At 40.0% G+C, this 15,960-nt stretch overlaps 1 protein-coding gene across 1 annotated transcript in view; it reads left to right on the forward strand.

Annotated features, from left to right (window-relative positions):
* The first annotated feature begins 335 nt into the window (after positions 1-335).
* Positions 336-15,960, forward strand: part of KIT (KIT proto-oncogene, receptor tyrosine kinase) — an 85,245-nt gene continuing 69,620 nt past the window's right edge. The window contains exon 1 of the mRNA XM_007425332.3: positions 336-470. Within this exon, the coding sequence (XP_007425394.1) occupies positions 413-470 (58 nt within the window). The 5' untranslated portion in view covers positions 336-412. The remainder of the gene's footprint in view (positions 471-15,960) is intronic.

Below are 15,960 nucleotides of genomic sequence, written 5' to 3' on the forward strand. Positions count from 1 at the left end.
CAGCAACTGGTAATTAAACTCTATTTCTTGAGTCTACGAGAGATACGGCAGGGCCAGCTCCATTGCTGCTTGGCGTTTTAATGCCGGCACAGAGAAAACAAACGACTTAGGTTCGCCAAACCGCTTCAGACAGCCGGAGCTGAAAGGAGCACCCCCAGGCTCCCGGCAACCCCGCCCCCCAAAGCCCCCGGCGTTGGAAGCGTGAATATTGTCTGCCGGAGCCAGTGGGCTGCAGGAGAGGGAGGGGCAGAGGCGTGGCCGGACGAGGGGGAGGTGGCGGGAGTGGGACTTCTCGCGCGCGGAGCTTGGCTGGGCGCGTGTGCGTCTCGCTCCTTCTTTATGTGAGCCGCGAGGCTTCGCCCGAAAGGTCGATCTGGAGGAAGTCCCCGCTCGGACGCCGGGCCGCCCCACCATGGAAGGCTGCTGGGCACTTGGGCTCGCTTTGCTGGCGCTTCTGGGCGCACCAACAGGTGGGCGCCGAGCGGCTTCTTCTGGGGACGGGTGGGCGGGCTGGAATCTCGCTCGCGGCGCTACCTGGAAAGCCGAGTGTTCGTCCAGAAGACGAAGCTGCGGAGCAGCCGACCTAAGAAGCGCGGAGGAGAGAGACGCAAGAGTTTTGCGCCTCTCCCTGGAGAATGGCCCTGGGAATAGCCAGCGTGAGAATCAATGGACACGAAACAGGCCCCCGCCCCAGGTTAGGCGGGGAAGGCAAGGGGGAAGCGAGGCGGCGGCGGAGGATGCGAAGACAGAGAAGCGTGCACGGTTAGCTCGGAACGCGGCGGATTTCCGTAGAGTTGGCGCAAGTTTGGTGGAAACTGTTCAGTTCTCTGTCTCGGACGTTTGGCGGATTCGTATTTGGGTAGCTGAATGATTCTCTCTCCCCCCCCCCCCCCCCCCGTTCAGAAATACTGTATTTTTAAGCTAAGTCTTAACTGGGAGTGAAGTTCCCAGATCAGTCTCGAAGTGCGTGTTTCTGTACGCTCCGCTCCCCAAATCACTTAAGCGATTGCAAGCAAGAGGTTGGAAATTTGGGTTTTTTCACGCCCCAACCCTCATGCATTGTTTTTAAGTTATATTCCATTGATTTCGAGGGAGATTTGACAAGTGTGGTGTTTGAGGAGTCAAATCGGCGCCTCACGCCCATGCCTTGCAAGGAAGCGTAAGTTCCATTGAAATCGTTGGGACTGCGCAGCTCTATCCTGTGCCTCCAATCCGTGCATGTCTACTAAGCTTCACGTCCCTTTCATTTCATTGGAACACACCCGGAGATAAATGTGCACAGTTACAGCTAAATGTAGTGATATTTTCACTTAAGTATAAAGTGCATGGCTTTACTGCTCTGGTAAAACTGTTTTAAAATATATAGCCTATGCACCTCTATTCAAATGTATAGCTTTACAGTCCTGTATTCCCTTATCTGGGAGTATGCTCCATTTAATTCAGTAAAACTGAATTCTCAGAAGACTTGTATAGGATTGCATGCACAATTAAAACCAAGTGGAGTTGGTTTGAAATAAGCATCAACATTTTCAAAGTCTGTGATTTGGTTAGTCCCAGTTGGAAAAAAAAATAGAGATGGAAAACATATCGGTGGTGGTATAGTAGATAAATTGGATGGCATTATTTAAGAAAGAATCAGTGTGGTAAACCTTTGCTCAGAAGATTCAAGAGACACTCCCATGAAAAATTGAGGTGGGCTACTACATCTCTCTTCATTTTTGGGAGATTTTTTTTGTGTCAACCTTTGCAAAATGGTTACTTTTACCAACACTGTCTTTAGTGAATTGAGGTAGTAATTGGAGTGGATTTATATCACCTCTCTGGCTGCTGCTTAAAAATCTTGTTAATACCAACACTCAGTTCTGAGCATGCCATCTCAAAAGCTCACCTCCAGTGTAGGCTGAAAAGAGACCGTACATTGGACAATAGTTGTGTACCACTCATTGCTGGGGGCCAAAGCAAAGTATGTTTAAATTGTTCTTCTTGCTCCCTGGCTTGATAGATTAGACCATTCTTCTTTTCCGTAAAGTTATTTTCTTAAGTCATCCTCAAGGATGACTATTGATTGGCTATCTATGTTGGCCTTTAACCATATACAATCTGCTTAAAAAAAAACAACCCACAAAGTATAATCATTTTAGTCACGGTGTAGTGAAATTGTTAATTCTTTCCAATAATTAACTTTCTTCAGAAATCACTACAAGCAAAACTCAGTGATAGAAATAAAAAAGACAATTGGAATGGCTTTGGACATATATACAGCATTGCAGGAACACTCAATGTAGTGTTCTGCTTTGTGCCCAAAACACAATCATGTGTGCTGTGTCTGTCTTGGGTAGCCTGCCTAAAAAACAACTCTGCAATCACTTTGCAGACCTTAGTTGGTTTTATTTTCAACATATGAATGATGCTCTGATGGGCACCTTAAAATACCACACACACACCCCTAACACCTTTGTTAAAGATACAGTGTTTGATAGATGGAGAGTAGGCTGCATGATATGTAACTGCAGTTTCAGAATTTGCCACTAAGAGGAGACGTTAATCATTCACACTTTCGCTCCTATTCAGTTGTAAAGTTGCCTATGCTAATAAGCCTTTCTGAGTTCTTCTCTCTTCCCCCCCCCCCCCCCCCCGGCCCGGCAAGCTGATTTATGGTTCTGTCAGAAGGTGGGGATACCAATCTCTTTGCCCAGGACTGTTTTTGAAGCTCATGTATCCCTTAATCAGTACATCAAGTTTTTGTGGACCAAGAGATTGTCAAAACAGTATAACAGCCATGAAAATGCACATGATGGAGGCTGCAGAATTTTTAACTGATTTTCTTCGTTCTGTATTTCCAGTGTTAAAGATATATTCGTAGTTCTGTGTGTTTGCCTGGCCTATCTGTCACGCTTGGTCCCAGTTCACGAAGATCTTTCTGCTCAGTTCCTTTGGACCATTGGGTTGAGTATCCATTTTTGGACACATTCATGAAGCTAGTTCATGTGACACCTGTTTGTATGCACATGTATGTATGTGGGTTGAGAAGAGACACCAACAGTGCCATTTATTATGAGTATACATATTTTAAGTACAACTTTGGGTCAAAACCAGGCCATTCTTTAAGAGGACATCATTTGTGTTTTGCTAGCCAAATGCTATTGTCTCATTTAGTTTGGAACTGATTCTTAGCACAAAAATCCATTGGTCAATAATTCTGGAGTATAGCTAGAATTATGGGCCATTAGTCTGAAACCAATTTGTGATAGCTCTGGGTGCACAGGCAGCTGCCCTAGTACAACACCACTGTTTGTGTAATTGCACCGTTAGTGCAAGCAGCTTCAAAGAACAGTCATATTAAATTAGCAGTAATGGTCATTATTCCCCCAGAGTTAAACCAGCCCATGGAACCTGTATTGTTAAAGAGCTGTTGATGATAGCAAATATGATTGCAGAGCAGAACTTGCAGACATTTCATTATAACAGGGCTTGCAAACTGTGGGCTGGGATTCCTTTGGGGGGGGGGGGGTCACAACTTTTTTTTTAATCTGATCTGGCTTGTGCAGGCAAAAGAGGAATACTGTCAGAACTCGCCCTGGGCTTTGTACCTCATTTTGCTCATAGTGGGCAGTTGCTGTTAGTGCAAAGTTTGAGGACCTCATGTTACATAGATTAAAATTTAATTATTAAAAGGAAGTGGTATGTTTATTTATTGACCAAACCTTACAACAATAACATTAGTTTAATTCATGGAGGGGGATCACACCAATTCATTTATTATTTTAGGGAGTTGTGTCACAAATGTGAGTTACAGAGGTGTGAAGACACTTGTAAGAAAGCATCAGTTAGCTCTGCTTTGAATGTATTGATGTTCATTAGGGCTGTGCAGTGCATTGTGGCCAAAGGTTTTGGAGTGGTAGGATGTGGACATAGTAACTCTCTCCAACTCTTTAAGCCAGATGCATCTTTTCCCAGGATTGTGCTGCATCGTCGGAGGGCAGACAGGAATACTTGCAGCTGCTTGAAGGAATTGAAGGCAGGTGCTTCCTGCGTGCTCCCACGTGCTCTAAAACACTTTTATGTCTTCAAATCTGAAGCACCGGGCAGCCCTAAAGTGTATTACTTGGGCCCTCAGTTGATGCAAGGTTGAGTCGAAGGACACTCCATAGGTGTAAAATATATGTACATTGGGCTCCCTACACTGGAGAGAGAAGCTTGATCAAGAATCTTGATTCTTGTGCCTGTGGTGGAAACCTTTCGTGTGAGGATATCTTGAGATTGATACCAGTTGCAGGCAAACATGTACTGGGTAGGGCTAACTAATGTTTGGTATCTGTGGGTTCAGAATAATGAGTCATTCTATCTTTGTGGGGCAGAAGACAATCTCAATCATGCTCTGCTTATTAGCTTCCAGTGGCACCTGAAGAAACAAAATGTAATGCTCCTCTTGCAATAATGGCAATGAGCAAAATATCTTTGCAGCACAGAGGTAGCTGGAGAAATGCTGTTTCTGGTGGTGGTGATAGTGGAGTCCACAGATAAGGAGACAGACTTCCCTATGTTGCATCTTGAAAGTCTTTAGACACTGTTTTTTCAGTTAGGTGAGCCCTGAGAATCTGGTGTAGTGTAGCAAGCTGCTATTACTAGATTACAATTGACATCTGGTCTTTCAAAGGAGGCTGCTATAGCAACTGCTGTGGAAGTAAAATCAAGAGTACAAACCTGAAGAAGTTAAACATACATAAGTCCAGTTGAAGTCAGCCATTTATCAAAACATAGCTTATCATCTGGATATTTCTTAAGACATCTGTACTTTTCTGAGCTTGAATTGTAATGTTTTTCTTGCTTTGGATAATGTAAACTATGAAAATGTTCCTACATAATGAAGTGCTTTCTCTGTATGTGTGTCTGTTTCTAGGTCTCCTTTTACATGTGCAGGTTCCTCAGTGCAACAAGTTGTACCGTGCTATGTTCCAGTTCTCATACTTCTGTTTACAGATTTAATGATGAAGAAATAGGCATTTTCAAGTTACTAGATGAGCTCACACACATACCATATTATGGTTTTGGATTATATGGAAGCTCAGACATAGTTTCAGAGATATATGTGAAACTATGCCAATTAGGACTTAAGCTCCGCTTCCCCAACTTGTGCCTTTTCAGGTGTATTAGGACTACAATTTCTGGAATCCTCAACCAGCATGGCCTTTGTCTAAGAGTCCTAGTGTTGTCCCAACATTTCTTGAAGGCACCAGTTTGGATAAGGCTAAGAAGAATGCATCTCACAAAGTCTTTGCATGAGAGAGGTGCTCATCTCTGGCTCTTCCATGCAAATTGTATGGCCTTGTGAACCCACCTTCTATCTCTTTTTGCACAAAGACTGCTACCTAAGAGGGTATTCAGGTAGAATGCAGGAATAGCTGATTCCCTTGAGCAGTCATTTCCAAGAAGATGAGAAGCACTGAGCTAGAATTCTCCTTCCTCCCCTTTCTAATCTGCAAGGTATGTTCAACCTTCGTACTAGAAAGGAGAGATGTAGGACTGCCTGAAAAGGAAGGCAAGGCTAAGAAGCAGATGGAAGGCTAAGAAGCAAATATATTTGTGTATATTTGCAACATTCTGTAACTGTTCATGGAAGAAAATAAGATATAGTTGATTCCTTCAGTTTGGTCTTTCTATCTGTTGACTTTCTATTCATGGTGAAAGCTCCAGAGGCTCTTCTGAAATCTGTTTTTAATGCATTTCTGAATATTTTCTTTCAAAACATTATTGCCACTATTGCCACTGATAATAGCTTATTATTATGAAGATGAAATCAGAGTCTTTTAGGTTAGAGGCATTAGAAATATCTTCCTGATTTATTTTCCATTGAAGGATTAGCTACCTTATAATTTCTCCATAGGATATTATTCAGGGAAAATGTGGAAAACCATGTCCAGCCTTAACAGTGTCTTTGGAAGATCAAAACTCATTAGTGTACACATTATTGTGCTAAAAACTAGAGTTTACTGGAGTGGTTATTCCTGCCTTCTGTTTCTTTGTTTACTTGTATGGCGACATTGGATTGACTTCTTGAGCCTCACAGAAGAGAACGTTTGTTCATTTTTGCTGAGAGTGACACATTGGATTAATTTATTAATACTGAGAAGCATGAATTTAAGAGAGATACACTGCTTTAGTAGATCTCTACCTATGCAAATATAAGGCAGACATTTACATAAAGCTTAAGTTCTTTGTTTACTGTTCTGCTTCACTCTTTCCAATAGAGGAGAATTGGCATCAGATTGAACTTCAGATGTAGCCTTCCTGTGAAATGGAGTTGTTCAAACTTTCAACTGTTGCATTTTTCACTTTACATTTTGTGCCTTTTTAAATAGCTTCATGTGGCATGGTGGCTGGACTTCTGGTCTTCCTATACAATTCCTTCCGTTCACACTTTCACTGGAGGATCATGTTTCATGACCTTCCTTTTATCCTATTATAGCTCCTACTTGCCTTCGAGCTTGTATTGTGTCTCACTGGGCAACCTTGAGGGAGGCACAGTTTCCACATTCCTGTCAGTGTACGATAGTTGTGTTGATGAAGCTGGAAAACTCCATGAATGCTATTACCACGAGTCGGTTGGAGACAGCTGCCACTTGTCCCACTTACTCATTTTTATTTCATCTTACCTGCTGTGTTGCATGATTGCAGGCAAGGATTTTAGTTTTGTGGAAAATGTAAAAAAGGCAAAGACGCCCTCAGGTCAGGCTTGACTCCTGATGACTGCCTGCCTACCTGCAGTTTTCTTGGCAGTTCTTACAGAAGTGGCTTGTCATTGCCACCTTCTGATTTTTTTCCCCCCAATTTTCCAGTCTGGCTAACAGCCCTGGAATTCCCCCAACCAAGTATTAACCAAGGCTGAGCCTGGTTAGCCTCTGAAATTGTGTTCATATAGTTGTCAGGAGTCAAGTTCAACTCAAGGGAGACTTAATTTATGTCTGTTAACATATTTTTATTTCCTTGGTTTTCTTGCGTGCCTTGCTGGTTGCCTGATAAACAGTCTAGGGAAGAAAGGTGGTGGACAGGACAGTGGAAGAAAATGGGGGGAAAGGGTGTTGGAAAGGACAGTGGAAAAAATAAGGCTTAATATATATTTCAAGTATGCAGGCAGTTCAGGCAGCCAAGTAACCATTTGAGATTTTCCTAACACTATCACTGACTTTCTTCCCCTCCCTACTTTTTCAGATATTTACCTGGCATCTATTTCCCACAGTTCTTACTTTTACTAGTTTCTCCTACTTCCTCGGAATTCTAGGATGTTGGGACATAGTAGGAAATTTTGTCATTTTCCCAAACAGTTTCAAAGACACAGTGCATGTGGGAACCTGAGAGACTGGGGAGAGAGATCTGTCAGATACCCAGCTGGTTGGAAGTTCAAAGCTACTTCTCATCTGTGAGCTGGTGGTTGCATTCATGGATGCCTTTTTTAATGTATTCCCCACCTTGGATCTTTGTTTATTCCCCCTGTATTTTCATGTATTTTGTCATCAACACGCAGAAACAGCTAAGACCATTCCTGCTGCATCATTGTAAACTTCTCAGCAAATTTTAAACCTGTGAGGGGAGAAAACATATAAACAGGCCTCCTCTTTTTCAACAGAAGCCCTAGTTAGTTAGTCACCATAATGTGGGAAGACAAAACAGAAAAAGTATGATAAAGGAAAAAAGGGAAAGAGTAGAGCAGAGAGAAAGAGGCAAATACACTGTCTAGTAATCCCTTCTGTGTCTTTAAAATGCACCTAGAATCAAGGCTGAATTAGTCCCTTTGCCATTCATCCACTTTGTGTCTTTAGATCACCTGTACCATAATGTAAGGAGTACTTCTTCTAAGAGAGAAAAAAATCTGACTCCAGGCAGCAGCTGCTTCTCCAGAGAGGAAAAAAGTTAAGCTCTTCTGCAAATAATCAGTTTACTCTTTCTGCTTACCTGAGTTCCTACCTTTCCCCGTCTTTGTTTTAAGCTGCTTTGTTTATAACGTCCTCCTCTTTAGAGAAGAGAATTTTCCCTCCATTGTACTTAAATCTTTGATCAATGATCGTAGGAATGTAGTGCAGATGCAAAATCCACAAGGCATGCAATAATTCCTAATGTAGTATTTTTATAGAATTTCAGCAGTAAGCGCATGGTGTTTTGCAGAGTACAGGAGAACAGTCTTGGTCCAAGGGACTTGGGCAGACAGAGGAATGATGATGTGATTGTTTCAATTCTGTGTTTTTAAATTTGATTATGTGTGTAGTAAGCCTGCGTGAGGCCTCCAAGGAGACCTTTGCTTTCATTGAGCACCCCTTCAGTGTAGCTCTACTGAAGGGCTACTGACTTTTAGATGCATCTGACATTCTTTAGAAAAGTTTCCGCTTCATTGACCTTCAGCAGGGTGCTCCTGCGATGCCATGCAAAGCAATGCCCTTCTTTATACTTAATGCCTCAAAGTGGCCTCTTTCTTGGCTTGAGTGCCCCTGAACCAACATAATTTCTGCTGATAGGAAATGGCTGAACAAAACATATGAGCCTGCCTCCCTGTTTCCACTGGGGGTGTTGAGGCTGACCACCTTGCATTTCTGACATGGCTTCAGTTCAGTGATCAGAGCCAAGGCACCTCTAGAAGCGAAACAGTGCTGTTTCACATAGTCTTAATGCGTTGTTGCAGGAACAGTATGTAGAATGGCATTTGTAGGAATTTCCCATCATAGACTTTAGATATAATATTAGGAACATTTGCCAGAAAATGGTTGGCCATCACTGGTCTGTAGAATCTGCTTTTCTTGTGAGTCCTTTAAAAGAGCGCGCACGTGCTTTCTCTCTCTCTCTGTATATATCTTTAAAAAACTGTTATCGTTATCTTACACATATATGCTCAGAAGTCAGTGCTGCTGAATTCAGTGGGATATGTTCAGGTAAGTGCAGATTTAGAATCAGAAATCAAAATATAAATAAAAAAACAATAAAAATGTTAGCGGTACCAAAATATTTGGAATAATTTAAATCACATCTGGCATTTTTCATTCATTTTATTCAAAAATCACTCCCACTATATTTAATACAATTTACTTTCTTGGCTTTACAATTTGGCTTTCAGCTTTAAAGTCAAGGGCATTGAATTCCACATAGTCTCATTTTGGAATAATAATTTATGGACCATTGGACTATTAATTTATGGGAAACATTTTATAAATGGAGTTGTTCATATCTCAGAGTTAAGAATGTGTCTACAAGTGCAGAGATCCTATGAAATTTTCTTTCAGATACCTGTGTATAATATTGCATAATAAACTACTTTAAGCAAGTCTTTTCCTTGTTCATCTGTCATTTTCAGTTCTCTATCCCATGCAGCTTTATTCTTTATATTTGCATACCATTTTACAGATGTTGTTTTTCTTTGTAATGTAATACAAACATCTTCCAGGACTTTGACTCACTTCCTCAAATCTCTTCTAGCGATTCTAAAAGGACAAGAGGAAATTATCTCTAATATCCTGAAAGGAACCTTTCTTTTAAAAAAAAATGCAGTCCATGGTTTATTGAAATACAGTTATTCCCACCCCGTCTTTTGGGTTTTCTTTTTTCCAAAATAGATGTTTCTCGCTTACTACTCTTCTGAATTCTGTTCAGAGTTTACATTTCTGATTCAGCTGAGAATTGGGTCAAAAGACAGGTATATATGAAGAGGAGGAACGTGTAACCAATTTTGATCCTAGGGTTTTCAGTAGCATGAAGGTTCTCAGTAGCATGAAGGTTCTCAGTCTTGAAATTCTAACAAAGACACAAATGAATCCAAGAGATACCCTACAATTTATGTTGGATTGAAATTTAAGTACAATTAATTTTTTAAAAAATTGTTAATAAAATTACTCCCTGTGTATAAAGATCATTTTTGTGTGTTCTGCTGTCTTATCAGTGATAATTGGATGTGCTGTTGGAATGGATCTAGAACTGCGGTAGTCCTAGAATTGCAATAGAAGAGTGTAATCATTCACAACTTTCTGAACATTTCATTGTAATAAAAATGATGAACTAACCGTTGTAGCTGAGTTGCACAAAATTCATGTTACTATTAATGTGTTTTTATTTTTATTTTCTTCTTTTGGGGTCAGAATGATACAAAATGGATACAAAATGATTATGTATGAATGACTAAGATGAAACCTAGAAGGTCTACATCTGTGCTCAAATTGATACATAGGTATGACCTGAAGGCATTTCTCTTGACTGTTTCCTCAAGTGAAGGCTCGGAACAGTCCAGTTTTTAGAATCTGAACAGTTTTATTCCTCTTATTTTTGTTTTTCTAAATTGGGAGTCCTTGATCTGAATTACATACATTTAAATGGCTTCTTGTGTCAATCATAAAATTCATGACTGACACAATAAGCCATATAAGTTTATGTACCTAGGTCTGTACAATAGTACTTGTGCATTTCTTGTACCTTCAGCTCTTTCCTTTTCTTCATCTCCCATTGACGTCTAGTCAGAGTTGTTGGCTGGTGGAAGCTGCCTTATATGAAAACAAAGCATTGATCCATGTATTATAGTATTGTCTGCAATAGAAATAGGTAATCTGTGCTCTCCAGATATTTTATCCTACTGCTTCACAGTCCTCTGCCTTTGGGTTTGCTGATGTGAGTTGAAAAACACCAGATCATCTGTTTCTGTTCTCCATGGGATGTCAGTCCTTCAAAGTTTCAGACAGGAATCAAACCTGGAACAGAGCACACGCTCCACCAATATGCTATGGTTCTTCTCTGTTTGATTCTGTTTCTCACCATGCTAGATTGCCAAGATGTTTTTTTTATACCCCAGAACATAATAGGCCTGAAATGGAAAAAACTTTTTCCAGGGTTTCACAATGCACAGTTCTGATCAGTCAGAATTAGAAGAATGCTGAGTACAGGATATAGATGTCATGTGATCCTGTACTATATCTTCTGGCAAACCTGCTCAGACTTGATTGAAAACTCTGCGGTTGTGGCACTGATGCAAAGTTATCTGTACTTACGTTTTCTTTTAACATAAGTTACCAGTAATACTTATCTATTGTGTATGTTTTCTCAGAAATATGCAAATCATTTGATTATTGATGATACTGTCAGTGGGAATAATTCTCTTGAAAAGACTGCCATGTCATATCTGTAGAAAACACATGAGTAGGGTTATTACAGGCTGACAATATAAAAGAAAGATATTCATATTTAATAGGTGCAGCACCTGCTTGTCCGTGTTTGGCTTTGGAAATGAGATGATTACAGTAAGGATTCCTAGGGTTACATGATAGACTGGAAGTAAAACAAATGAACAGGGGTCCTGGAGGAAGAGAATGACAAACCAAGAAAATGACATAGCATTGAAATTACTGAGATTCGAGTTCAACTTGAAGGAGTTGCAGATGACACAAAGCTGGGAGGCTTGGCTAAAACCTTAGAGGAGAAAGAGAAGATTCAAAAGTTGATCAGTAAGCTGAAATGAATAGGATGGAATTTAGCAAGGAGAAATGTAAAGTTCTGCATCTGAAAGGCACAGTGCAGGAAGGGGCAGACCTGGTTTAGCAACAATACATATGAAAAGGATCTGGGTGTTTTTGTTGACCACAAATGAAACAATGAAATGAAACATAATCCCAAAGCAAGAGCTTTGGTGTGCATGAACAGGAGTATACAGTCCAGATCATAGGAAGTAATTGTTTCATTTCAGTTTACCCTGGCCAAACCCCACTTAGAATATGGTGTCCATTTCTGGGCACCACAGTTCAAGAAGGATAGTGATGATGGGGCTACCAAAATGGCGAGGGATCTGGAAACCAAGCCCTATGAGGAATGATTAAATCATCTGGATGTGTTTAGCCTACATAAAGAACTTGAGGGGAGATATGGTAGCAGTCTTTAAATATCTGAAGAGTTGTCACTTAGAAGAAGGAATGGACATTCTCTGTTATTTAGAGGGAAGGACCAGAACCACTGGGTTAAAACTACAATGTAGTAGGATGAGGCTGGACCTCACAAGGAATCACATGACTGTATGAGTTGTCAGCCAGTGGAACAGGGATGGATTCTCCTTCGCTAGAAGTCTTCAAACAAAGCCTGGATGGTCATCTGTCAGAGATGCTCTGTTGAATCTTGTACTGAGCAAGGGTTAACTAAATGCCCTTTAAGACAGATGTGTATTCTAGTGTTCTGTGATTCTTGAGATTTTTATTTAACTTGAAAGAGAGCTTTTCTGAAATCAATAGTACTATTTCATAGATATGGTTAGGATTTGAATGCAAGTCTTAAGAAAGGTTGTGGGTTTATGGTTACACAAAACCAGGTTGCACAATAAATATCAAGGAATCATTCCTCCTCTTTCTAAACTGATGTGGTGAATCTTTGTAAATGATAGGACAGATAAAAAGATTTTTAAAAACCTTTTCTTAAATATAAATAGAAAATTCAATTCTAGATATGGCAATTTTATCAGAATTATTTTAGTAACAGAAACCGATTGTGAACATAATTGGTTATGTTTATTTCATTAAAAAATAAGTTGGTGTTTTCAATTCTGAATTTAACATAATCAATGTGATTGTTTAGAGTGCAACAGGAACTTGCTCCAGTGAGACTGGACAGATGTTGATCTATTCTGTTTCTTGAGCTGCTGTTTCAACTACTTGACAATAGGAAAACCACATTCTGTTGAACTCATAGACACATCTGAAGTTTACTTTTGAAGAAGGAAACTGATGAACACACTATTAATGTATCATTTCTGTATTGTTCTTATTGTTACAATTATATTAGGCATTTAGAGTTCTCTGATGAAAAAATTTAGCTTCATATCTTAACAGCTTCAAGGGTTTTTTTTTCCTTTCTATTGAACATTTCTCTTTGGAAACATGACAGATGAGTTGTGCTGTTTGGAAGGAGAGATAACAAAGGTATTCGGATGTGCTGGGCCTTTTCTTTCCTGTGGATAGTAATTGCAGCTTGGCACTTCTCAACTTGTGACTGAGAACGGATGTTCCTCATAGCTTACTTGATACTATTACAAACAAAGACCTGATGGAAATACAGAACTGAAGGAATAAACCCAGTTGACTGTCATATCTAAGAACACTTAGTCATTTTTTGCAAGGAAATATGAGTTAAAATTAATAACAGCCGAAGGCTGAATAATAGTTGTTTATGGCCTATACTGTGAAAATAAGACTTTAAAGGAATATATATATATATATATATATATGTATGTATGTATGTATGTATGTATGCATGTATGTTTGTGTGTGTGTGTGTGTGAGAGAGAGAGAAATTCCTGGAGTTTAAAATTTTGATAGGATGTTGTCTCTCCTATAAGTTTGAAATGAAATTTTCTGTCATATGCTGTTATTTATTACATGTTGTGTCAAAATAAATGTTTGTTCTACAATAGCTATCTCAATCTCTTAAGATTTCTGATTTTGAAACTTCTACATATTATGAAGAGGTGGAGTAAAGCCTTGCTTTTAATCTAGCAAACTGTGTATAGGTTCTGAGGTTTTCCATCTGTTTGGGCAGCATTTATGAATCAAAGTACATTTCCTTCCAAAGCGCTGCCTACTATCCACCTGCCTTAGTATCATCATTTTAGAATAAAATTATGAAAGGATGCTCACGAGGAATCCATGGAAATGTAAATATCTATCATGAATGGTGCCAGTCACAACATGATTTGACCTTTTTTTTTTTTTAAAGCTAAAGGATAATTAAATAAGGTAATCATTTCCAAATGATGGATCAAATTGATTGATTAGTCAGAGCAGTTCTGTTAGTGAGTATGTCAGATTACAGGTTGTGTATAGCTGTCAAAGATGTGGCTCACGAATTTCAGAAGATATTACTTTCAGATCAAGGGAGTAGGATCAGCTAATTGCCGTCACATCATGCTTTTTACCAAGATAGAAAAGGTGTAGATTATGTTGTACACGTGCCACATGCAGCATTCCTTGCTGACAAACCCTGTGTAGCTAGACAAGGTCAAGGAAGCAAGAGCTATACAGATTTCAGTAAGGTATCTTTAGTACTAGTCTGGGGTGAATTTTGGAAACTGTACTGGGAATTTCCCAACCTCATTTATAATGGATTAATTAAGGCAGAATCTCTTTGAATGCTTTGAAAGGGTTCTTCCCAGCTTTCTTTTCACCTGTGCTAAGTTGCCATTTGTGAGGTAAACTGAACCCATTGTCTCTTGATAGTTTATGACTCTGTTCTCTTCCATTTATTTCCAGCCTCCCCACAATCTCTCACAACTGCTAACATTGAGGACAGTTTGGACACATTTTGGCCAGTCTGCCATAAGCCCAACTAGAACCCAGTTTTACTCAAAGCATGTTCACACTACTCTGTGCAAGTTAGAATCTATATCTAACAAAGTACTTTGCCTGCATATCACCAAATAGGAGGCAGGTGCAGTGTACTGACAAACAGGATACATCTGCAGGTGGGCTTGGGAAAACCCCTGTCTGAAGCCCAGAACAGCCATTACTAGTTACAGGTAGTCCTCACTTAACAACCATTCATTTAGTGACTGTTTGAAGTTACAGTGGTGCTAAACAAAGGGACTTACAACCGGTCCTTGCACTTACAACCGTTGCAGCACCCCTGTACTCATGTGATCATGATCCAGGCATTTGATAATCAGCTTGCACTTACGATGGTTACAGTGTGTCAGGGTCATATGATTGCCATTTGTGACCTTCCCAGCCAACTTCTGGCAAGCAAAATCAATGGGGAACCTCATGATTTGCTTAATGGCCACTGCAGAAAAGGTGGTAAAATCAGGTGCAACTTGCTTAGCAAATGCCCTGCTTAACAATGAATTTTCTGGTCCCTATTGTGGTCGTGAAGCGAGGACTACCTGTAGTCTTGACAGCATTGAGCTAGATGGACCAGTGGTCTGACTAAGTATAAGGCAGTTTCCTGTGTTCCTTTCTGACCACCAAGAAGTGACAAGAACCTAAATTAAAACCTGACACCCCTCCTTATTACGTTTCTAAAATACTTTATTTGCTTTGGTTCAACTAGCAATATCTGCCTATAATGCCACTTTGCATTTATGTTAATTTTTATCTTCCTACCTTTTTCTGGATTGGTTTGGAAATCCTGGACTTTGGCACCAAAGGTGAGGAACTACCATGATTCAGCACTATTTCCTGCCAATGCTAAGTCTCCACCTTGCCTGCTGAGCTGTGAGGTAATGGCAATGACAGATTCTCCTAACCCTTTCTGGACTTATAAAGTGTAGCTGTCCAGCCAAGAGAGGGATTTTTTCACTAATCTTTTCACAAAACAATCTCTACAAAATGAACCAGACCATCCTTCTGCAGATTCCAGAATTCATGTCAGACTCTGTGCAGAATGGAATGGAATTATTCTGCTTTCTGACCAAGCTTTTTGAGAGGACGAGAGTAGTGCTATTTATTCTTAATTGAGACTGCTGCATTAATGTGGGTGTTCACTGGGAGACAGAGAAGGTAATTTGGGATTTCCATACAAAATGCAAGCTTGGAAAATGCTTTTTGTAGCTGCCATTCTGTCTCAAAGCCCATTTGATACTGGTGCTTCAAGTAAGCTAGTCATCTCTGGAGATACTTGCTGGGATGCTCCAGATTTACTCTAGTTTGTGCCTAGGAAACAGCCCACAATGTATATATTGTATGAAGTAATTTTGCAACTTGCAGATGTGCAGTGAAGTTGGGAATGAGCCATGAACTATCTTGGCTGATTCCAGAAATAATGACATGTCAGTTTCCCAAAATAAGAGTAGAGCCTTTGACTATGTGACAAAAGCAGATCAAATGGGGAGACTCTTCACAAAGAGATGTGTTCAGTGGTTGGCTCAAATACTGTTTGAATTAATTATGTTTTCATTGGTTGGTCTTCATAGACAAAGAAGGTTTCTGGCTGTTGCCATTCCAGGAAAAATAGACTGCAATA

The sequence above is a fragment of the Python bivittatus genome, unplaced genomic scaffold, assembly GCF_059951505.1.
Source record: "Python bivittatus isolate LINGU-HERP-01145 unplaced genomic scaffold, Pbiv_v1 ctg000070_np1212, whole genome shotgun sequence".
Lineage (NCBI taxonomy): Eukaryota > Metazoa > Chordata > Lepidosauria > Squamata > Pythonidae > Python > Python bivittatus.